At 41.0% G+C, this 22,879-nt stretch overlaps 2 protein-coding genes across 3 annotated transcripts in view; one reads left to right on the forward strand and one right to left on the reverse strand.

The window, feature by feature from the left end:
- Positions 1 to 8,767, forward strand: part of itga11a (integrin, alpha 11a) — a 57,118-nt gene extending 48,351 nt beyond the window's left edge. For both annotated transcript variants that reach the window (XM_088296001.1, XM_088296000.1), the window contains exons 23-31: positions 1,482 to 1,558; positions 1,645 to 1,728; positions 1,858 to 1,948; positions 2,035 to 2,148; positions 2,317 to 2,400; positions 2,479 to 2,589; positions 2,732 to 2,827; positions 6,106 to 6,219; positions 7,731 to 8,767. In XM_088296001.1, the coding sequence (XP_088152127.1) occupies positions 1,482 to 1,558; positions 1,645 to 1,728; positions 1,858 to 1,948; positions 2,035 to 2,148; positions 2,317 to 2,400; positions 2,479 to 2,589; positions 2,732 to 2,827; positions 6,106 to 6,219; positions 7,731 to 7,808 (849 nt within the window). In that variant the 3' untranslated portion in view covers positions 7,809 to 8,767. The remainder of the gene's footprint in view (positions 1 to 1,481; positions 1,559 to 1,644; positions 1,729 to 1,857; positions 1,949 to 2,034; positions 2,149 to 2,316; positions 2,401 to 2,478; positions 2,590 to 2,731; positions 2,828 to 6,105; positions 6,220 to 7,730) is intronic.
- A 9,556-nt stretch (positions 8,768 to 18,323) lies between these two features.
- On the reverse strand, positions 18,324 to 21,685 carry aamdc (adipogenesis associated, Mth938 domain containing). Its single transcript, XM_088296623.1, has 4 exons — positions 21,498 to 21,685; positions 20,509 to 20,664; positions 20,344 to 20,439; positions 18,324 to 19,558 (listed from the first exon to the last, which is right to left on the reverse strand). Exons 2-4 carry the CDS (start codon positions 20,647 to 20,649, stop codon positions 19,418 to 19,420), a joined length of 378 nt encoding a protein of 125 aa, XP_088152749.1. The 5' UTR covers positions 20,650 to 20,664; positions 21,498 to 21,685; the 3' UTR covers positions 18,324 to 19,417.
- Positions 21,686 to 22,879: the final 1,194 nt, after the last annotated feature.

Consider the following 22,879-nt stretch of genomic DNA (forward strand, 5'->3'; position numbering starts at 1 on the left):
CTGTGGTCTGTCAGGGATGAGTCATGCTATGTGGAGGAGGGAAGCTACAGTAAATATTGTTTTACATTCCTTTTTGCTCAAATGAAACTGCTCAGCGTTTCATTACGGCACGAAGGACCCCGAACAACGCACAGCTTTGCTCCCTGCTGCCATTCGACCGCACTCTCCTCTTCTCCGCTATGCTTGCACCGTCTCCCCAACTTTGCATGCGCACTCGAGAGCTCATTTTGTTTTTCTTTAGGATTCCGCTTGGAGTTTCCTTTTCTTCACAGCAACGGCCATATCTGACTCCTGTATTCTTCCATGCAACTTAAAGTCTGCATACCACTGCTAATGCTAATTGGAAATGTGCAGATAAGACATTGTCATCAATTATCAGCTTTGACCAAGCAATAATAGGTTCAATTTGTTTTGAGAAAATGCTGAGAATCATAAAATACTTGATCCACGCCATCTCTGAGTTTTCAAGGCGACCGCAGGAATAGAGAAGGGTGGAGCTTGACACATTGCAACTTGATTGTCGGGAGGATTGTCACTCATGGAGGAATTTATCCTTTGGGTGTAATTGCCCACGATGACAAAATATCCATCCATCCATCCATTTTCTGTACCGCTTCTCCTCACGAGGGTCGCGGGGGTGCTGGAGCCTATCCCAGCTATCTTCGGGCAGTAGGCGGGGGACACCCTGAACTGGTTGCCAGCCAATCGCAGGGCGCACAGAGACAAACGACCATTCGCGCTCACACTCATACCTAGGGGCAATTTAGAGTGTCCAATCGACCTGCCATGCATGATTTTGGAATGTGGGAGGAAACCGGAGTGCCCGGAGGAAACCCACGCAGGCACGGGGAGAACATGCAAACTCCACACTGGAAGGCCGGAGCCGAGGTCGAACCCACGACCGCTGCTGTCTCTCACCGTGAGACCATCGTGCAAACCAGTCGGGCTAGCCGGTGAGAAAATAGCTATAATAAAAATAATACTTATTGATAGAAAAGCATTAACTCTATTCTTCAGTTAACCTAATATTTTTGGACAGTGGGACTAAGTTGGAGTACGCGGAGTGATTTATTATATATCATTATTAACCTTATGTACAAAGACCAACGCCGAGATCCAAATCTGCAACCTAGTCTGAGTCTTTTTGTGCGCCTCCTCAAACGCTGAACGCTCACTGTGTGTAGGAAATTCATGTTCCATGGAAGTACACATTATTGCAGGATAGGAATCTTTGGATGTACATAGCGTGCTACTGCAATTCGAGGCATTCGTAGAACACCAAATCATCTCGAGGAAAGAGAGAAAAAATGACAGCTGCGCTGACAGCACTTGACATCTCGTACCAATCAGAAGGATGCGCTGGCTGACGTGTCGTCCAAAAGACACCATGAGTCAGGAGCGAGTTTGCGCGGAAAACATGAGGACATTTGATTATTTTGAAGTTGTACAAGAGTCGTTGACAATGTGTTTGTTTTGGATAGGTATTATTTCGTTTAGAGTTTGAGTTCAGCCGCAGTGTCTTCCTAGATCATCTTCGAGTCATCCTCGAGGCAAGCAGGTGAGGTCATTCTGTTCATAAATTGTGCTTGTGTCTCAATAAATGTCATTCCAGTCCGCAGCGCTTTGAACTTTTTCTCCCCACAGCAATGGCGAGGAAATGAGTACAGCTGATAACTTCAATGATATATATTACTCACTGAAATACGAGGCAGACCTTCTGTTCACAAGGTTCCTTTTTACTGTATTTTTCAAATGCAACTCAGTATATGTATATACTCAAAAAGTGCCAGCAATGAATCTAAGCTCATTACTTCTCACACAATGCATATTTCATGTGTTTCATATCCACTTCAAAAGGGATTCAAATCCAACTCGATATGAGATCAAATCAGAGCTCTCGCTGGAGGAGCCTGGAGTTATTGGTCCTCCTTTTAACTTCACTTTTCAGGTGAGTTTGCAGTGCAGTCAACACTAAATTACCGTGACTGAGAACTTTGTGCACAAACATCCAATTTACTCCTTGCCATCCTTCAGATCCAGAATCTTGGCTACTTTCCTGTCAAAGATCTACAGCTGAACATTGCGGTCCCAGAAATGACCAAAAATGGCAACCAACTACTGCAGATATCTAATTTGCATATTGACCAGGTACGTTTGATAATTTGAATTTGAAATCATGCTTGTCCTACAAAATTCATTTGATGACAAACACTCACTGGCTCAGTTGAGGTCGCATTTGTTGCAGCAATAAGAAGAGCGGGGAAGTATTTTCAGATGTATGATTGTAACAAATCTTCTCCCTCACATGTGCAACAGAGAGATGGTACACACTGTGTACCACCACAGCATGTGGCACAGAGCAGAGCGTCACCTGAAGACCTCACCCGCTTCTCTCGCTTGGTAGAGTACAGTCCCAAAATTCGTTCACCAGAGATGACGATGCAACATGTCCCTAATTCAAAATGTCCGATTTCGCAGAATCGAACCAACACCCTGATTCTGCCAATTCAGTGCACAGTCAACGTGGCCTCCTACAAAGACATAACAGTCAGAATCACAGGAGCACTTCGAGTAGATACTTTACATGCAGTGAGTATCCCATTTCAATCACCTTTTCAAATTCTGTACATGAAAGCGTTCTACTAATTTGTCTGTCGGTTAGTCGTTGGAATGTCCAGAGTTTTGTAAAAGGAGAATATGACAGCATCTTCTGCTTGTTTTTCCTGTCTAGCTGAAGTTTAAAATCCTTGAACTGGTCACCAGTGCGTCAGTGGAGCTGCCCTCCTCCAGTCACATGTTTTTACATGAAGAGAGACCTGTCAGACAAGTGAGTGAATAAAATGTTGTGCTGTTCAAGTACTATACCATTTAACACATGGATTAGATTTTGGCGCATTTGCAAATCCCATCCTTCGAGTCACACGGGCAACCCGTGATCTGTCACATGTTTAACACACATTAGGACATCAACATCACAGCAGCTTAGTACTTAAACAGCAAGTCACTAAGATGTCATTAACTTGGCTTTTGTATAAAGCGAATCTGACTGGGAGGCCACAGTCCGGATTCAGATTTAAAAGAAATACAAATGATTGCTGGCAGTTAAATAAAACATACATTCAATGAATTATAGGTTATATAAACGCACATGAATGACAATGAACAACCGGGATCATAAAATTACTGACCTGATATTCAAAAAATTGCTTGGCACAAACTCCTTGTCTGAAAAGGCACTAATGTTGATTGTAGCCAATTTGCTGCATTTCGTAATAATAATCATGATAAAAATAGATAATGGACTTAATGTCAAATCAAAAGTCTTGTAGGCGGCTCAGGAAGAAAGAAGGCAGAGACTTCCAATATGTATGGTGGTAGCGCCTTATATTGAAGAAAACATGTGAACAAATAAACATAATATAGAAACAATAGAAGAAATGAATGACCATTCAATGAAAAAAAAAATCACAAAATGTGCCAATGATTCAATAGTAAAATAATATAGAAAAATACAATGTTATCACATTAAAGGGCGGAGTTCCATTTGAGTTCAGCACAGTCAGTTTAGTTGTACTAGATAGAATTACAGTTCATATGACCCTCAGGTTGGTGTTTCAATTGTCCAGAGGGATGTGTGTATAATGAGTGGATGTGGAGAGAGTGTGCGAATGAATTCAAGGTCATAGACTAGAGTGCAATTGAGAAGAGTGCGTAAGGGTCGGCTACGAGAGCCTCCTACCGGCCCGGACGGAGCAGGTTGTGTGTGTGTATTTTGGCAGGAATCTCCAACGGCTTGAATTGAGTTCAATCTGCTTGGGCTAGAAGTCTTTCCTTTCTTTAGATCCCATCATCAATTAAATGCCTGGCCTGTACAGAACAGTACCATCTAAGTACAATTCAAAAGTTCATCCCTGACTAATAATTGCCTTAAACACAAAACAATACACATGTACAATAATTACATTAGACATGTCAAATTATTTATCAAAACACGATAATGCTCGATATGAAACAGATAGAGTTATACAAAACTAGCAATCGCTGCATTACATTCAATTGATGAATGACATTAAATTCAATACAACTATATTCATATACTGGGTAACTGAATGATCAACACCACCAATATCTATGTTGGTTGATTTTGTACGCTAACATGAAATACAGAGTCAGTAAAGACCCAAAATAAGTGCTTAGGTGTACACTGGACTTTAAACAGAAGGCTGGCGAGAACCGTGTTAGGCATAAAAAGATGCTCTCAGACCGGAACTTGTGAATGGCTGATGTCCCCATGACGAAGAGGATGTCAAGGATGTCAAGCGTATATCAATATATATAATTTCATCAATAATATTTGCACTATTTTGCACCACAGACACTAATAGGTCTCAAAAGCAAAAAACAAAAATGATATACAAGCCACACCAGACTTTAGGACGCAGTTTTCTATGTTGAAATAAAATAGTTGTTTACTGCATGTACAGAATGATTTTGTACTGTGAATGCACATAAAGGTACATAAACAGATTCTTAAAACAGTGCCCTGTATTAAAACAGAATAGACTCTAAAGAAAAAAAAAATCAAGATATATTTAGCGTATTTTCTGAACTATAGAGCCACAGAAAAGCTGCACCGCTGTATTAGTCGCATGGCTCAAAATCTAGGAAAAACGTAGCGGCTTATAGTGCGGAAATTACAGTAGTCTTTAAAAATTTAAGAAAGGAATGCCCCCTCACAAAATCTCTTTAGTGCCTTTGCATTATAACAGTAATAGCTTTTATTGTTTTTGATGGCATATTCTGTCATTTTTATAAATGTTAGGTTTGACACCCTCGCCTGTGTTACGTAATGCCAGGCCAAGAAGCTGACTTAAATCCTCACGTCAGCAGTCCAAAGACAGATAGCATCTTACATGGTGGCTCAATAAGTTCTTTATTGTAAAAATTAACATTAAACGTGCCAAAGAAACCATCAATTTCCATCTCTCCTCTCGTCATTCCTGGCTGCAAAAGCAGAGCAATGGCCGAATTAATTTTGTGGTATCAATAAAGTGATACTCCCTTGAGTATCATTTGGGAAGCAACTACGCTCATAAAGTATCGATAAGGGTGCCTTTAGAAATGCACTCCAAACATGCTCTGCTACACTGGGACCATTCGGAATCTCACAGTGCTGCTGGAACGTACTGTTGTGTTACTCAGAAACTAGCCCCACACTCTGGGGTGACCCGAGCGCAGTCTGGCCACTACGACTGGGGACACGGAGAGTCAGAGTGTCAGGCTGGGCAAGATGGAAGCGTTACGACGGTTGTGGGCACAAAACATTCATGATTTTAAAGAAAGGGAGCCTACTCTGCCTCTCGGAACATTCACAGTCTCAGAGTAGATTTAGGCTAGATTAGATTTCTGATTGCTCCCTAATTAATGAATGACAAAAGTGCATGTTATTTCCACAATTGTTATGGTCACCAACTTCATAAAGTGCAGGATGTATGGCAAATGTGAAAGTAAAAACACTTACAAATGTATGTCAAATATTTTTTGCAGTTTAATTCAGGATTAACGTAATTTTTCAAATGTGTTTTAAACATCATTTAAACGTTTTCGTTTTGACAAATACTCACCTCTAACACATGTTCATAATTTCTCTTTGTATATGTTATTCACAATTGCTGTATTTTGAAGTTGGTGATCAAACAGAAGTATAGTGTGACTGCTGGTACAGGAGCTCATTTGTCGTGTGGTGCTCAGGGACCGAAAGGACCAACAGCGCAACACGTCAAAGTCTGTCCTTACGTGCAAAAGTCTGTGCTGCCATCTATTGGTCAACACACACAGAAAAAAAAACAATGCTTCATTTTGCTTTTCCTCATTTTGTGCAGACTGCTCATATCTGAAATGACTTTGTAATGGGGATTTTTGAGATGGATCACCTCCAACACAGTAATTGTAAATCAAAATGGAAGAATATTTTCCATTTTCTGTTCTGATTAAGGTTTGTTTGTCAGTATCACGCTGAGAAGATGATTGGTTGTTTCATGCTAACTCGTGCAAAATCAAATAACAAAAGCACTATGTTTTTTTTCTTTTGTGAAAAATTGATAGATAATACTGGAAGTAAGAAAAGAGGGAGATTACAGAATCCCAACCTGGATAATCCTTGGGAGCACGCTGGGAGGACTCTTATTGTTAGCTCTGCTCAGTTTGGCACTCTGGAAGGTAAGTGCTGTGCAATCGGCAGTGAGAAAAATACAGCAAATGTTCAACATTTTTCACTGCTAAAATATTACTATGAATCATTTGTTTATTTTTTTTCTTGCATTAGGCTGGAACAGGGGTGGGCAAACGTTTTGCCTTGTGGGCCACATTGGAATTTAAATTTTGAAAGAGTGACTCATAACAAAATGATCAAATGAGCCAGAGTATTGAGTAAAAATAAAGACATAACGTTTCACAATTAATATAGAATAAATAATGCAAACACATTAAGATTACAAACAATTTGAAGCAAAGTTCGCTGCAATGAACAACAACAAGGAAGTTAAACAAGGAACAAAAACAAATAATTAATTGTTATTAGTGGTATCTTCATTCCTTGTGCAGTTGTGCGGCTTGACCTAAATGTAAGTAAATAAATTATAAGTATTGGAGGAAAGACAGTGGGTGTGGCTTGCCAGAAACTGCACACCCACAAAAGGTCCATTTAGTGCAGAAACACCGGCATTGCAGGGACGCGATGAAATTATTGAATGATTTAGATTTTTCTTTTTAAACTCAATGCCATTAAAAATCCACTCTGGGCTAGAATAATAAATTCTGTTGAGAAGAAAAGGGAGTAGTGAGGGTTAGTTAGGAATTTGCCTTGAAGAAGGAGTTAACACTTTAGTTTAGTGGATGGGTGCACGAAGGCTGCCCCTCCTGAAGCGCAGATTACACGTTATGCGTTGCACACGATCATCTATGAGGGACTGTTAAGGACATCATTCAGGTTAAATGAAAAATCTAAAGCAGGTGTGGGCAAACTATGGCCCGGGGGCCACATGCGGTCCATTAAACGCTTTAATCCGGCCCGCCAAACTTGAAAAAAATTTAATGAATAAACCTTGATAATGTTTTATATTCTCAATACTCTGGTTTTTCAAAGACCTATATATTGTTGTAATGCTTTTGTCCATTTTCATTTAAAATGAAATGTATTTTTTTTTTCTCCGATGAGGTGAGGTTACCAAAACACTCCATCCATCTGCACCTGGTCCGGCCCCACTGTCAATTTTTTTTTTGCCCACCCCTCCTCTAAAGTGTCCCAAGGTGTGATTGTGTGAATGGTTGTTTGTCTTTGTTTTTTTGTTGTATATTGGATGCATATAATGGTTGTACTATACAAGAGAAAAGCAAATCACATTTAACACCTTGATTCAAATTGAATTAACACTAAAGGAGAGAAAAGTGAAACTTATAGATGTTCAATATACACTGTATATATACAAAAAAATATAGGATTCAATACAAGCAGATTTAGTTTCAATTACTATTTCTGTTAAAGGATGTATGATCGGAAAAATAGAATGCTTGAAGTCGTTCATAATTGCAAAAAGGAATGTCTTCCTTCCTACAAATCGTACAAAAGTCTGCTTTTGACATCCAAGACCAATTATTTGTGTGAGTCCAAATACTTCTGACCCGACAGAATTTTCAGTGTACGTGTGAACATTTGTTATTTCTCCCCCCAGTTGGGCTTCTTCCAGAGGCAGAAACGGCGAGATGAGGATGAGCGGGAAATGAATGGAAAAGTGGCTGAAGAAAGATAACGCAAGTTAGGTGCCCTCAACAGACACCTTTCCCACAGGGGAGCCGACACTCAGGGACCAGTCTTCCTTTCGCCCCCTTCTTTCTCCAACATTCGAGACAGCTCCATGTGATAGCGCACTGGATGTGTCCCACGCCACCAGTCAGCACTGCCACTCTCAGTTTGACTGCACTGTTCTGACATGAGGACCTTCTTGGTCCATGTAACCCGCCGTCCTCAGTGTCAATCCTTCACAAGTCTTGGGGCTCTTCTTTCTTTGGAGCTTTCTCAAATCATTTCGAACGAACAATACAGAAAGTGTTGACTGCTTTTTTGGGGGGGGAGAATTTCTCGGAAATCTTTTTGGATCTTCTCTTCTTTTCTATAATATTTATTTAACTCTGATGGTAAATGTATAATACATGAAAAACCTCAAGGGTAACATGTCACCCAAAAAGCTGCCAAAATGTAAAGATATATTGTTGTATTTTGAATTTGATATTTAAAAGCAGCAGTTGACTTTCATCATGATGTATGATGATATAAAACTGTACCAAAGTCGCCCCAAAACTTAAGTTGAAAATTAATTATGTTAACGTAAGACAGAGAGAGTTTTATTTTTCTCGGAATGTCCTGTTTTCATTCCATTCATCCTTGAAAACATGCAGGATGATTTTATATTTGATGCACTTTTACTTTGTACAAATTTAACTTGAATTTGTAAATAAATGTGTACTTTTTTTATACCCTTTCAAATATTATAAAATGTTATTTTAATTCCGCGTGGCATTAAGTGTAAAAAGAAAACGAGAACGAGATTGTTTTGCACCTTCGACCATCCCTTGCATCTGGACAAAACACTGCAGCAACATTTTTCTCATGCATGAGAAAAAGTAATAAGATGATGAAATAGATTGAATCAGTGTGCCACAATTCTTCTGGTATTGCCAATGAATGCTACTCTGTCCTCTTGGGCGCGGTGCAAAGAGCTGTAATACGTCAATGAATAAAATGTATTTAAATGTACATTTGTCTCTGATATTTCTAATGGGTCAAGCGGTTCAGTCCAGCCGCCAGAATGAATTGCGGCTGACGTTTTTCTCGAAAGTCACTTTGCAATGTTTCTCATATCCGTCATTCACGGGTGCGGCAACGATGTGAAAAGAAGCTTCTTTGGAATGCCAGTTTTCCGACACCACGAATGTGAATGAACAAAGGAATTCAGTGAGCAGAGAGGAACGCGTGGCTTTCAGTGATAAATCGAAAAGATATCTGAATATATATGAAAGTGTGCGCGAAGCATTTTGTTGACTATAATCAGGAAGATGGTTGCAAATACTTAGAGATGATATTTATCAATATCCTGCCTATTATGTTGGCATTCTTCCATTTTGTGTATTATGAATAAGACATCTGGTTCAAAAGAGATTTTTTTCTTTACAAACAACAAATACATTTTCTCTGTTGAGTACGAGCTCAATCTGCTACCGGCATTACCAGAGCGAGTGGAATTCTGACATTATTATCCAGAATAAATTAAATTGTAAATTAATTGAATTAAAAAAGTATAACCATAATCATATTACTTAGAGTTTACACAAGTCAAGCAATAAAATAAAACCGAGATGCTCATCATTGGACCAGCGCGTCATCGGTACCTTTTCAAAGACACCACTCTGAGTATCGATAAATGTAATATTACCCAAAAGGATTCAACAAAAAATCTCGGTGTTATATTTGACGCAACTATGTCATTTCAAATGCACATTAAAAATATTACTCGAACTGCGTTTTTTCATCTGCGTAACATTGCTAAAATTCGCCCAATTCTATCAACGTGTGACGCGGAAATCTTAATCCATGCGTTTGTTACGTCTCGCCTCGCCCATTGTAACGTTTTGCTCTCGGGTCTCCCCATGTCTAGTATTAAAAGTCTGCAGTTAGTTCAAAATGCAGCAGCTAGACTCTTAACTAAGACGAGAAAGTTTGATCATATTACCCCGATATTAGCCAATTTGCGTTGGCTTCCGGTCCACTTGAGATGTGATTTTAAAGTTCTGCTACTTACTTTTAAAATATTGCACGGCTTAGCACCTTCCTATCTTGTTGACCTCGTGGTACCATATGTTCCGTCCCGAAACCTTCGCTCACAAAATGCTGGTCTTTTAGTGATCCCGCGAGCCAAAAAGAAGTCCGCAGGTTCTAGAGCGTTCTCTATTCGGGCACCAATGCTTTGGAATGCACTACCCTCAGATATTAGAGGCGCCACTTCAGTAGAAATGTTCAAAACACTATTAAAGACGCATTTATACTCTTGTGCATTTAGTTGAAATATTTGTTGGCCTGTTTACCGTTGTTTTTTTTTCCTCTTTTCTTTTCTTTTCTGCCCCCGGCTGGGGGATTAGGTGACGGTGACCCACTAGGAAGTTGAAGGCATTGACCAACTGGGCATGCACCTGTTCCAGTGTCGTCTTCCTGCAGCGCGACATTTGATCAATTTATTTATATACTTTAGCATCTAATTTAATTATTTGTTGGCCTGTTTATTGCCGCTTCTTTTCTTTTCTGCCCCCTCTTCCCCTGCTTGGGAATTATGTGACGGGGACATGCTTTGAAGATTACGGCACTGACGAACCAGGGAGGGACCTGCTCTGCCGAAGTCGTCTTCATGCAGCGCCTCTTCTGATTTCCTTATATTTCAGCACTTCGTTGAACTACTTGTTGGCTTGTTCACTATTTCTGTTCTTTCTTTTCTGTTCCTAATTCCCCGAATTAGGTGATGGCGATTCACTTGGAAGTGGCTGTTCTGAATTTACACCAACTGACCGGTACAAGATCGAAGGCTCATCTTCGGATATGCTGCCATGGATATTACGGCCCTGGATGAGGACCCACTCCACTGAAGTCATCTTCCTGCAGCACTTCATTCAATTGACTCTTACATTATCTCATCTATTATTGCATAGCACCATTGTATGTGTCAAATGTTGCCCAGCTGGCATCCATTGCAGCCTGGTCATCCTGGAAGGGGGATTCCCCCATCTGTGGTCCCTTCTCAAGGTTTCTCACTTTTCCCCTAATGAGGTTTAATGAGGTTAAGATCGGGGATGTCGATTGTGGTTATGTAAAGCCCTTTGAGAATATCTGTGATTAAGGGCTATACAAATAAAATTAACTTGACTTGGCTGACAATAAATGGTCTGTTTTGATGAAGAGATGCACATCTCATACAGTTTGTTTTAATTTTGAAATATTATGTCAGGCTTACCTTCAAAATGATGAGAATTTCATCATTGTCACAGACCTTGAACATCTTTCACCCACCCACAGAATCAATGGATGTACAGAACTCAAGTGATATGTAAGCCTTGTGTATACACTTAGAGTGTTCACTAAATAATTCATGATGTCCAGACACGTGATAATTGGCAAGTTTTCATAGTCAGTTCAGAATTCCTCCTTCTTCGCTTTGTATGGATCGATTCCATTAATCAATGTTCTGACTTTCACTCCAAGGACCGTTAATCTAAGCCTACTGCGTACATCGTCTTGACAGAAGTAACATGACAGGAAGATGAGGCCGACATTTTCAAAAACAAAACAAGATACCCTGTAAACGGAAATATGAGAAGATAAAATGATTGACTGACGCACATTGTATACTTGACCCACTTGAATTGTGTTTATTCAAGAGGTCATGTGAACGTGTGATATCAGTGAATACAATTAGCAGCCACCCAGGAAATAACCTGAAGGCTTTTCCCGCTGGATTGGAGGTGAAGTAGATGGTTCCTCACCAATATGGATTTGTCGTTGTTGCAAAAGAAAGTGCTAGTTTTGCTTATTATATAAAGAAGTTGGCAGTTTTTAAACTGCTAGCAGGTGATGAACTGCGCAATGTTCATATTCACCCAACCCTTCGCAATTGGAATTTGTTTTTTCAAATTCAAAACGTCTTTAAACTTTATTAGTGCACAAAATGAACCACGCATTAGTTACACACACAAATAACTGTGTTCAAAGATAAAACCAACAAAATATTTCCCTCTCACTTTCGCACACTACAAATCTTGTGTCATTTAATGAGAGAAACATCCATAAAAGGCAAAATATTGGGGCAATATTTTTACAAGTTGATGTGGGCATAAGTAGAGATACATTTTGAAGACGAGTGATTTAGGCAGTGGGTCATACAGGTGCAACACGTAATAAATAAGGTTACAAAATATAATAAAACAATGGTGGTTATTGTGCCTGGTGGACAAATGTTCTGATTTTGTTTTTGGGACCAAGGGAGCACATGGATCTTTTAAATTTTTGAAGTCCATTTTCTTTCCAAATCACATTTTGTTTGTTGGCACTTGTAATTCTTTCACAGTTTTTCTAAAATCACATCTTAATTGTGTAGGTAACACAGCAGTCTATGTCAGTTGAACCTAAAATACGCTCCTTCCAACCCTTTGTGTCTTGTCCAGGTGCTCCTCGTTGTCTTGTTAATTTGTTTGTAATCAGTTCCTTGCTTGCTTTCAGTTCTTGTTGGTTCAACGTTCCTGTCAGCGTCCATGTCTATGCCTCCTGTCCAGTGTTTGTCGTCCGTTCGCCAGCCTGTTTTTCGTTTTTATTATTTCGCTAGTTTTTGTTTTTTGATCCTTGTTTTGTACTTTGTTTTTTAGTGTTTTGCAGTGTCTTGTTTTCCTTTTTATTTTCCTTAAATTTAAGACCATATAAGTTACTCCTGCCTCTCTTCCGTTCATTTGGGTCCTCTCCACCAAGACCTGACACCATGCAGGAGCGTTGTAAACATTTGCCCATTTTCTATTTTATTTTACTTGCTTTGTGATCATTTGAGGAGGTTTTGCATCTAAATTCTGCTGAGAGAATATGACAATCAAATCAGAAATTTGGGCAGCTGTAACTCATGTTTGCGTCGTAAACAAAAGAGCCATAGATGTAATGCTCTGGATTATTAAATTCCAAAAAGAAATTGGGTGACCCAGCTACGGCCCACTGCCTTCTTCCTTTACTGGTGTTATGAATGGATTAGCAATGTAATCGGAAACTAATTTGATCATCTATTAAAAGAACACAATAAGTCATGGAACTGTAGCATAGTTCATAAAAGAGATTACTCAAATAATACAAAAGAAATGAGAAATATGGTGCCTACAGGATGGAGGGATTTTTTTTATTTATTTCTTCATAATAGCATGACTGACTACATCTATTTGCAATCTCCCCTAGAGACGGAGACAATAGTCACATTGTTCCCTCCACCATTATGATCCATCCACATTTTTGAAATTCAGTTTATGAAACAGACTACAGATTCTGATGTAAAATGTATTATTAGGAACATGTTGAGGGAAGAGGTCGAGTGTTGACGGGGGCTTCGCAGGGGCCCTGTACTTGGGACCCCCAGATCGACACCCATGTGCACATCACACATAGAACCACATTCAGCCGTCCTCAGAGAAATTCAGAGTGAAATTGCAAAATGTTTTTTTTTTTGTTTTGTTTTTTTAATCAATACTAGGTTGCAAAGCCGTATCTTTCCAATGTGCAAGTCCTTACAGGCAGTGATACTGCTGCCTTCATTAACCAGCATCAATCTCAGATAATCGGTACGAAGCCCACCCACTGCTTTGCATTCTTGAATTTGAAGTTTAGGGGTGCATATAATTTTTGCGGTCGAACAAATCAGAAACGAGAGAATCTGTTGGCCCGATCGGGGAGGCGGATGATTCTTTCATTTTTTTATTCATATTTTTGTGTATAAAAAAAAAAAGCAGAGTCACCCTCACATTTCTTGTGCTTTGCATGTGAATTGTGGTCAGGTAATTCAGCCATAAAGAAAAAGAACGGGGAAATACATAAAAGGAAACATCATTTTGCCTTTTTTTTTTTCGACATATACCTGCATTACATAATCACATGTTTTCTTCGGCCTCACCCCCCACCACACATGCACAAAAAAAATTCGGGCCACAAAAAAAAATTGTTATATCCGGGTGGGGAGCATCCGTCTTGTATTGTATATTGGATTGTATTTTCAGTTCAGGGCAACTTCATGGGTAGCAGCAGCCCTGTTCACATTGACTTGACGGTGATGTTTGTCCAGGAAATTGATGTAAGTTGGAGCCAGAGAAAATTGCATAAAGCACTGCTGCTATTATTTGGCCTATTGTTGGTTGAGAAAGGCCGCGCGTCTCCAATCTCCAGCTGAAATGTCTCGGTGCTTAAAATTCCCATCGTTGACAGGGGGCGGTTATGCACAGGGATTGCTCTGCCGCGTTTCGTCTCCTGCTCCAACATAGATCCCAAATCACGACACACACCAAGCAGTGTATATCAGGGGAAGCGATATCTGCTGAGAAGCCACTCTGTGCTCTGACTGAAAGGATCAGCACGCTCTTTGAAAATACACTCCCGGCGGCGCGCACGGTTCTCAAAGTCCTCCAGAATTTCAAGGAAAGCCTCCCACATGCATTTCAATGTGGCTGTTCGTGCTGTGCTGCCTTTTATCGCCTGATCATTTTTAATTGTGCAACGAAATATGACATTTTAAAATGAGGGGAAATGGGTACCATGTGTGTGGTTTGTTAACTCTGTCTTGCGTTCATTTCACTGTTCTACCAGAAGGTGTTGTATGTACGCATGATCAGAGCTGTGCGAGACAATTATTTACAATGGTGACAATGTTCTTGTCAAACAGCTTGTTTGTTAGTAATTAGACAGACAGCTTTGTTTAAATCACACACATCAACAATGAACAAGATGGCACATAGTGTGTATATATAGAAGAGAGAGAGAGAGAGAGATCAAGTGCAATTGTTACAAAAGTAATCTGCAGACTTTGAGATAAATGGCTGTAATGGTGTTGGTGTTGAAAAGAAAGGAACGATGAACATCAAACTCACACAGGTTTTTAAGGTGTTTTAATTTTTCTGTAAACACATTGATCTCCTTTTTCACTGTTATTTGGATAATACTCAATTATAACTGCCTTTAGAAATATCAAACCAACACAATTGCTGCAATCCAGATACATTCCTTGCAGAGATTAAACATCCATCCACCCATTATCTCCTCACAAGGGTCGCGGGGGTGCTGGAACCTATCCCAGCTATCCTCGGGTATTAGAAATGGTTGCCAGCCAATCGCGGGGCACACATAGACGAACCTGTATTCTGACCAATAAAGATAAAAAAGATGTCCTTTAATAGTCTCACGGTGAGGAAATTTGCAGTGTTACAGCAGCAAAGATATAGATCACACAGAGGTGGCGGCGTAACGTAGCCCTTAATGTATAACATTAGCAGCAGACATTCATAAAAAGCATGCAAACATACACAGTATATACGTATATACACAAATCCCCAAGTATTCACACTTACATCCCACAACATGTACAAGTGTAAGGAAACACTCCTAATGTCTGTCTGCAATGATAAAAGTACTGTAATGATAAGAATACTGTAATGGTAAACAAAATACAGCATTGGTCGATATTTAAGTACAGCATTGGATAAAACACAGTAGTAGTGTGTTTTGCATCCTAGGACTGCACAGTTGCACTAATGCCCGCCCGTTTGTAGGCCTGACCTGTTCCCCTTATACACCTAAACGGATTCAGCGAAATAGCCTCCCAAACACTCTACATTTTACCAACCCCTGGTGCCCATCGTGAATCTTATCTATGATTTAATTTCTCATCGAGCTGGGAGTAAAGATACGATTTCCTCTGGTGATTAACCCGTCTACCAATGACAGCTCCCCTCTTACTTGGTAAAAATCTTCAACTGACTCTCTGTTTCTCATAATCAGGCCATCCTGATTGAATAAACTCCCTCAGCCACATCATTACTACACGTGTCCCCCCCTCACCTTGAATGGGGGCCTCTGGAAAGAGCTTGAGGGAGGTGTGTTTCAGGGTTGATTTTAAGGTGCTTCTATTAGTTTTTAAATGCCTTAACGGTCTTGGCCCATCTTATTTATCTGACCTTCTTTTCTCGTATCAACCCTCGCGGACCCTGAGGTTCTCTGGCACCGGCCTGTTAATTATTCCTAGGGTGAGGACTGGAACACATGGCGAGGCTGCATTCAGCCATTCTGGTCCTCGTCTTTGGAATAGCCTGCCGGAGGACATCAGGTCCGCAGAGACTGTTGATATTTTTAAAAGGAGGCTCAAGACTCACCTTTTTTGTTTGGCTTTTAAAGAATTTATCTTAGTCTTTTAATTCAGGACTGTCATTTTATCTATTATCATTGTCTTTAATTTTTTTTAGCTTCTTTGTCTTTTAGTATCATAATTTTTCTTATATATTTTAGCTTCGTCTTTTTATATTATTGTCTTTTAATTTTTAGCTTCTTTTTCTTTTAGCATTATCATTTTCTTTTATATATTTTAGCTCCAGTGTTTCCTCAAGGGGGGCCTCTGCGCTGGGAGGTGTGGCTGGCCTTCTCACAAGGGGGCTTCATCCCGGAGGCTCCTTAGGCCCGGCGGATCGGGGCCCTCTGCACTATGTGTAGGGTCTACCCCGGTCAGTCTGAGCCAGGGGTCTGTGTGTTGGCGGAGCTCCCTGTGGCCGTGGGCCGTCATCCCTCTCAGCGCGGATTTCTCATATGGTTTCTCTATGCCTTGCCATGTCTTTCTGTCTTTCTACTAAGATGGTTTATTAAGTTGTGTGAATGCGAGTGTTCTGTGTGTATGCGAGTTCAGGGGTGTATGTGGATGTGTCTTGTGTTTATGTTGGGTGGAATGGGTTTTAGTTTTTTGTTGTAATTTGGATGTTTTTATTGTACAGCACTTTGAGCTGCATTTTATGTATGAAAAGTGTTCTATAAATAAAATTTGATTGATTGATTGATCTAAATGGAGACATCTTTACAGGCATTTTTCTTCAAAACGTTTCTCAAAACCGCCCACAAGCACCAAACTCCAGCAGTGTAGCAAGGCCCAGTGGGAACTTGAACACGGTGTTTTGTTCTGAGACTTGCTGAAGATGTACAGCTAATATGGTGCAATATTTGCAAAGTATGCACATTTTTTTTAAGTAAATCAAGCTGAGTTAATTGAGTTAAAATATTTAACTGAGTTAAAAAAATTTGGATTAATCACCTGAGTGAACGTTAATTTTGACAGCCCTAATATATATATGTATATATATATATATACATATATATAGGGTGTCCATAAAGTGTCTTTGCCATTTCAAAAATGTATTTAAAATGCAATTGATTAGTATTGTATTCAGTGTTTATTTAAGTTTTTTTATGGCACTGCATTTGTGTGTTTCAGGGATCCTGTATGTCAGGGGTCCTCAATCCTGTTCAAATGATCAGATAATCAGCAAGGTCTGCAGAAGCTAGATAACGATCGCTCAGGTGTGTTGCACCAGGGAGAGGTGGAAAACGGCCAGGACATCGGCCCTCGAGGAACAGGATTGAAGACCCCTGCTGTATGTGAAAGAGGTGACGTTGAATGAACTAAGTGCAATAGTCCAAAGGTGAATGTGTGCAATTGAATAATTGGTCCATTTTTCTTCAACAAGATATCAATTTCTGCAAATGTTTACCTTGACCTTTTAACTGAATAAGTGGCTCCACAACTGAATGACCTTCAACCAACCATCATTTTTCAGCAAGATAGTGCACCACCACATTGGCTGCATGTTCATGGGTTCCTCCATCAAACATTTCCAGACTACTAGTGGATTAGAAGGGATGGGCCAGACATGTTCACCAGATATCACTCCCTGGACTACATATATACATATATATATACATATATATATATATATATATATAATCCAGAATGACTTTGCAGGCAACCATACAAATTGCTTTCTATTTGCCGTCAACTCAATTTGAAATGCCTTTCATTGGCTTTGAATAGTGTGTGTGTTGCCCTGCATTGAGATAATCAGCGCACACGGCTAAAAGGTCACGGGAACAACATCTTTTCAGATTAGAAAAATCCTCCCCGCCCAAATCGATGGGACGACATTCCTGCAGCAGTTGTGCTGCTTTACTCGTGACTTGGGCGCTTGGCTCAAGGTTAGCTTTCCTGGAAATTTCTAAGACCTGCCGTACAACTCCCTTTCCGCATTTGTGGTTAGAATTGCAAAACACTTTGAATATGTTCCAAAGCTGAAAAGCCGTTTAATATAGAAGTTAACCCAAAATATTGGACTATAATAAGTTCTATGCAGACCGCAAGTCTAAACACATTCTGATTGATATTGTTTTGGTGGAATAAGAATTAAGTAGTAAAATCCAGCCTTTTTTTTTTTTACATCTCAGTACGTGGCCATTTGGTCACTCACTGTTGACTGAAAATGACGTCACAGTTGCTCAAAGTAACGACCAATTACGGCTCAGCTTTAGAAAAGAGGTGAGCCGGATTGCGTGTTAACTGAGCCCTGATAACTGTAATGTAATTTTGGATCGTCAGGTGACAAAATGGACGCTCCTAAGATGGCCTGTTTGCTGCTTAATTCACACTCCACTGATATATCAATCAGAATGCTGTCTCGAGTAGTAAACGTGAATAAAACTTTTTATTGCAAAGAACTTTGGGGGGTTGACTTCCACTTTAAGAAACACAAGTATTTTTTAATCATGTGTTTGTTGTATTCTTCAAAATGTTGACTCTTATCTCTTTTCCTCAAACATTTATCGCTTATCGGCCTCGTTGACTACTACTGTTGAGCCCTGCAAAAAAAAAAAAATAACACATGGGCCTATCTGTAACATAAAAGGCTCCAGTGGTTGAGAGCGCATATGCGTGACTTCCTCCCTCGCTGCCTGCGTTGGAGCCTTCGCAGGTGGAGGTGCGCCCCCTCCTGGCTGACAGCTTGTCATCCTCCTCCTCGCCGGGCAACTCCAAGCTGGCGTGGAACGACAGCCTGGATTGCCTTCTGCCAGCAGGGGGCACCGTGGCGGTATCCATCGCCTTCAATGAGCCCGTCAAAGTCTTCTTCATGCCCTAGGCTGCTAGAAGCTAATGCCAACGCGAGCAGCACCAAAGGACGGCGAGGTGCAATGACGACCGCCCTCATCATCGTGAAAATCGGAACGATGACATCGTCGGTTTATTTGCAGCTGTCGCCAGCAGCAAATTCTTTGGACGTGGTTGTTGTTGGTCAGCCGTGCGGCCTCGAGATCCAAACTCACTTGACAACAAACGGCACTTTGACGTGCCAATCAAAAACAAGCCCCAATTAATGCAATCTAGTCATTAAAAGTGCCACTCACATGCTAACATTTAGCATTTGCTCGTCAAAGATATTTCAAGCCACTGAATGGGACACAAGTGCCTCCTGGTGGCCATGACGGGAACAGTAGAAGGAGCAGCATGAAATCATGACGCACAAACTGTGGACTTTCGTACGTTTTTTTCTTTTTTTTTGTTTTTTTAAGCATGATATTGGAGAGGGTTTTTTTTCTAGAATGGAAAATTGGCAGCTGCATTCATTTCGTTTTAGTCAGTCAATTTGCAATGTTAAGTGACTGAAGGCGGCACAGAATTGTCATCGCTTTCATTTTGTTGCGGTCACACTGAGCTGAGACGACAGCACGTCGTTCACCAAATAAAGCCAAGCATGGCGGCGGGCATCAAACAGCATCCTCTCAACACGTGGAGTGGAAGACTCCGCCCACATTGGCTCCACCTCTGGCCAGGCGGTTGTACTCGTCCACGGCGGCCTCCGTCTGCATGACTCGCACTTGGACACCAGTCGCCGTCACGTGCTCCACCGTGGACGGTGGAACCTGAAAATAAAAATGAACCATGAAGAAGGGTCAAAATGCTGAAGGCGACTCGAAAAAAAACGTGAAGTTTTGCAAATACCTCCTTGACATTTAACTCATTCACTGCCATTGACGGGTAGAGATGCCAAAAAGTACATTCATTTTGCCGAGACTGGCGGCTTGGACCTAAACCTCATTTGAAAAACTCCAACCCAAAATTGCATCCTCACCACTAGTTGTAAACCTTGACCAAAGTTTAAAACCCTAGTTTGAAACCCTACCGCGTGACCTTACCCTACTTTAAAACCCTAACCCTAATTGAAAACTGGACTTTTAAACCCAGTCACTTTTGGTGTAGCGGTCCACTCGCCTGACATGTGTGCCAGCAGCGTGGGATTGCCACTCAGTGACGGTGTGCGTGTATGCCTTGCGATTGGCTGGCGGCCAGTTCAGGGTGTATTGTACCTTTCGCCTGCAGTCAGCTGGGATAGGCTACAGCACAAAACCCCCCAGCAACCACTCTACATAAAAAGCGGATTGATGACATACACTTGAAATCCATCCATCCGCTTTCTGAACCGCTTGTCCTCACTAGGGTCGCAGGCGTGCTGGAGCCTATTCCAGTTGTCATCGGGCAGTAGGCGGGGTACACCCTGAACTGGTCGCATGCCAATCACAGGGCACACAAAGACGAACATCCATCCGCGCACACACTCATACCTCAGGGCAATTTAGAGACACACACTTTTAATTTTCATCTTAATTCTCCCTCCTTCCCTCATGTGCGCTTCATCTGTCTGCATCACCTGCAAGGCCATGTCCATGCCTCGGCCAATCAGCAACAAGTCCACTCCCTTGTCCAGGACCTCCTGCACATCCGCGACCTGAACTCCGGGACGGTGCTGGCGAGCAGAGGCCCAATCAGGTTTAGACGCAACGCGTCACAATGCAACGCACACACACTCGCCCACCTGTGTGCCAGTCTCGCGCCAGTCCCACGACCGGCTGCCCCCAGGCCAAACCTTACAGTCCTTGTAGGGCAACGGCGCCCCCTTCACCGTCATGCGACCCCAAGACAGAGACATGATTTCCGGCGGCGGCAGCGAAGACATGCTGGCTCCCTTGGCCTAGGGAACCAAACAAACAAATGCCGTCAAACGTCAAAAGGACACAGCCATTGTGGAAGCTAGCCGTTAGCATGCCACTGGCGTTTTGATGATTTGTTGCATTCATCTTGGAGGAGTTGCCTCAGGCATAGTTAGGAGTGTCATGTGTAGACTCAAATTGTTTTTGTTTTAGATTCAGCCGGGAGTGGCCGAAAACATTTTGAAGCCACATTTTTCATTGATAAAGTTTCTCCAGCTAAGACTGTTGTTTCAAACACCACAGTTTCTTTGACATTTTGAGATGATGTGATTTGCACAGATTAAGCTATCAAACATCCCCCTTACGACTTTGTTCCTCTGCATTTCTTTAAAGAGGTTTTCCCAAGTATTGGTAAAACAGTCTTGTCCATCATCAACACCAATCTGTCTTCTGGTGCCATACCAATTTAAACATGCTTTGGTGAAACCCTAGCTAAAAAAAACAGGCCTTGATCAAGATGTACTGTAAGATTTTAGTCTATTTCCAAGCTGTCTTTTATTTAAAAAAATATTGAAAAAGTGGTGCATATCTAGTTAAAATCTTTCTTGGATGTCAACATAACGTCATGGAGGTCTTTCAGTCAGGTTTCAAGAAGATTTGTAGCACAGAGTCAGCCCTGTTACGAGTTTTTAATGACATCCTCCTGGTAAATGACACTGGAGACTATGTGTGTCTGGTTTTGTTGAATTTAACTGTCGTTCATTGTAGCCTTAAAATGGATCAACCGCGCAGGCAAACATCAAAATAAACCAGCAACAAGTTGTCCTGTCCGAAAATAGTTTGTGTGTGCGTGTTGAACGGCGCGCAAACAAACCGTTTAAGGAGTAACCGATTGAAGTTGAGTCTTGTTCATGTGAAGACTTGCAGAGGCTTTCGTTTTGTTTCGTCGTCGAATTTTCCTCGCAAGTTTGACAGCTGGAACAGGAAGCGCACGTCTCGTTGTAGTGGCCTCTGTGTCGTGACGTTGTGATGACGGTCGAAGCCGCCACATCGGCCGCACCACGTGACCAATTCAGGAAGCGCATCAAGAAGTTCAGTTTCGTTTTTAAGCGGCGTTTTGTGAGATGTTTGTAATTCGAATACTGTTATCAACTGACCACTGCAATTGGAACCATTTAGTAAGAGAACGTTTTCCCTGTTTGGGGACACTTTGATCTTATTTCCCTTACTAAAAAGTTAACCGGAAAAATTACATTTGAAATCGAATGTTTATTTGGATGGGATGAATTGTTACTTTATCACCCATGATTACATTGTAAGGAGAAGTGGCCGTTGGGTTCCAAAGAGCTGCGATACAACAACAACACTTCTAGTTAAAGCAATGATTGCCTCTGATTATTTAGTGACATCCGGTTTTTACATAAAACGGCCACCAATAACCCGTATGAGGCGCCGTTCGGGACATAATTCAGGAATCGCTCTCACACTCACTAGTAGAATGCGCTCATACACATTGGTGAAATGTTTTCGCTCATACACACTAGTGAAATGCGCTCATACACATTACTGAAAAGTGCTCATACACACTAGTGAAATGCGCTCATACAAACAAACACTATGACACGCTCGCTTAACAATCCAACATTTAAAAAAAATAATAATTTATTTAACATTTAATGGATGGGCGCCACGGCGATCGAGTGGTTGGCACGTCTGCCTCGCAGTGCAGAGATCCAGGATTCCAATCGGGGATGCGGCCATCCTGTGTGGAGTTTGCATGTTCTCCCATGCCTGCATGGGTCCTCTGGTTTCCTCCTACAGTCCCAAAAAAAGTCTCCTACCACACCGTCGAGTTTCCTCAATGACCATGGTGCTTGGTTCTTTACGCTGGGAGGCTCGCCATCAATGCACAGGAATCTTCAATGAAGTTTTAATGCTTCCATAAGACATGACCTGTTTATTATAATTATTTATTTATTTATACCAAGACATTTGTTTTTCGTCTCATTTCTTTAGAAAAAGCTACATTTGTCTGCAAAAAAACAATCGACGTAGAACCATTTTCGATAATAATACAATATTACACAATTTTAGGTTGCAATTTCATTTAATAAAACATTGACAATTATCTTTTGAAACACCATGTATGACTCACTTTTCATTTGTTATTCAACAAGCAAAACAGTGGCGATCAAAGTCGTGCCAACTAAATGACATCTCATATGCATCTGACTGCAATAGTATCTCACATTCAAA

This window comes from Idiotropiscis lumnitzeri, chromosome 5, assembly GCF_059441095.1.
Source record: "Idiotropiscis lumnitzeri isolate Australia: NSW breed Sydney's pygmy pipehorse chromosome 5, RoL_Ilum_1.0, whole genome shotgun sequence".
Lineage (NCBI taxonomy): Eukaryota > Metazoa > Chordata > Actinopteri > Syngnathiformes > Syngnathidae > Idiotropiscis > Idiotropiscis lumnitzeri.

Excerpts from the sequence above, each read along its gene's own strand:
- aamdc (XM_088296623.1), bottom strand. The coding sequence starts at position 20,649 with ATGTCTTCGCTGCCGCCGCCGGAAATCATGTCTCTGTCTTGGGGTCGC. Across the intron at positions 20,440-20,508 it reads GGCGCGAGACTGGCACACAG|CACCGTCCCGGAGTTCAGGT; the intron begins GTGGGCGAGTGT and ends TCTGCTCGCCAG. Across the intron at positions 19,559-20,343 it reads GCATGGACATGGCCTTGCAG|GTTCCACCGTCCACGGTGGA; the intron begins GTGATGCAGACA and ends TTTTATTTTCAG.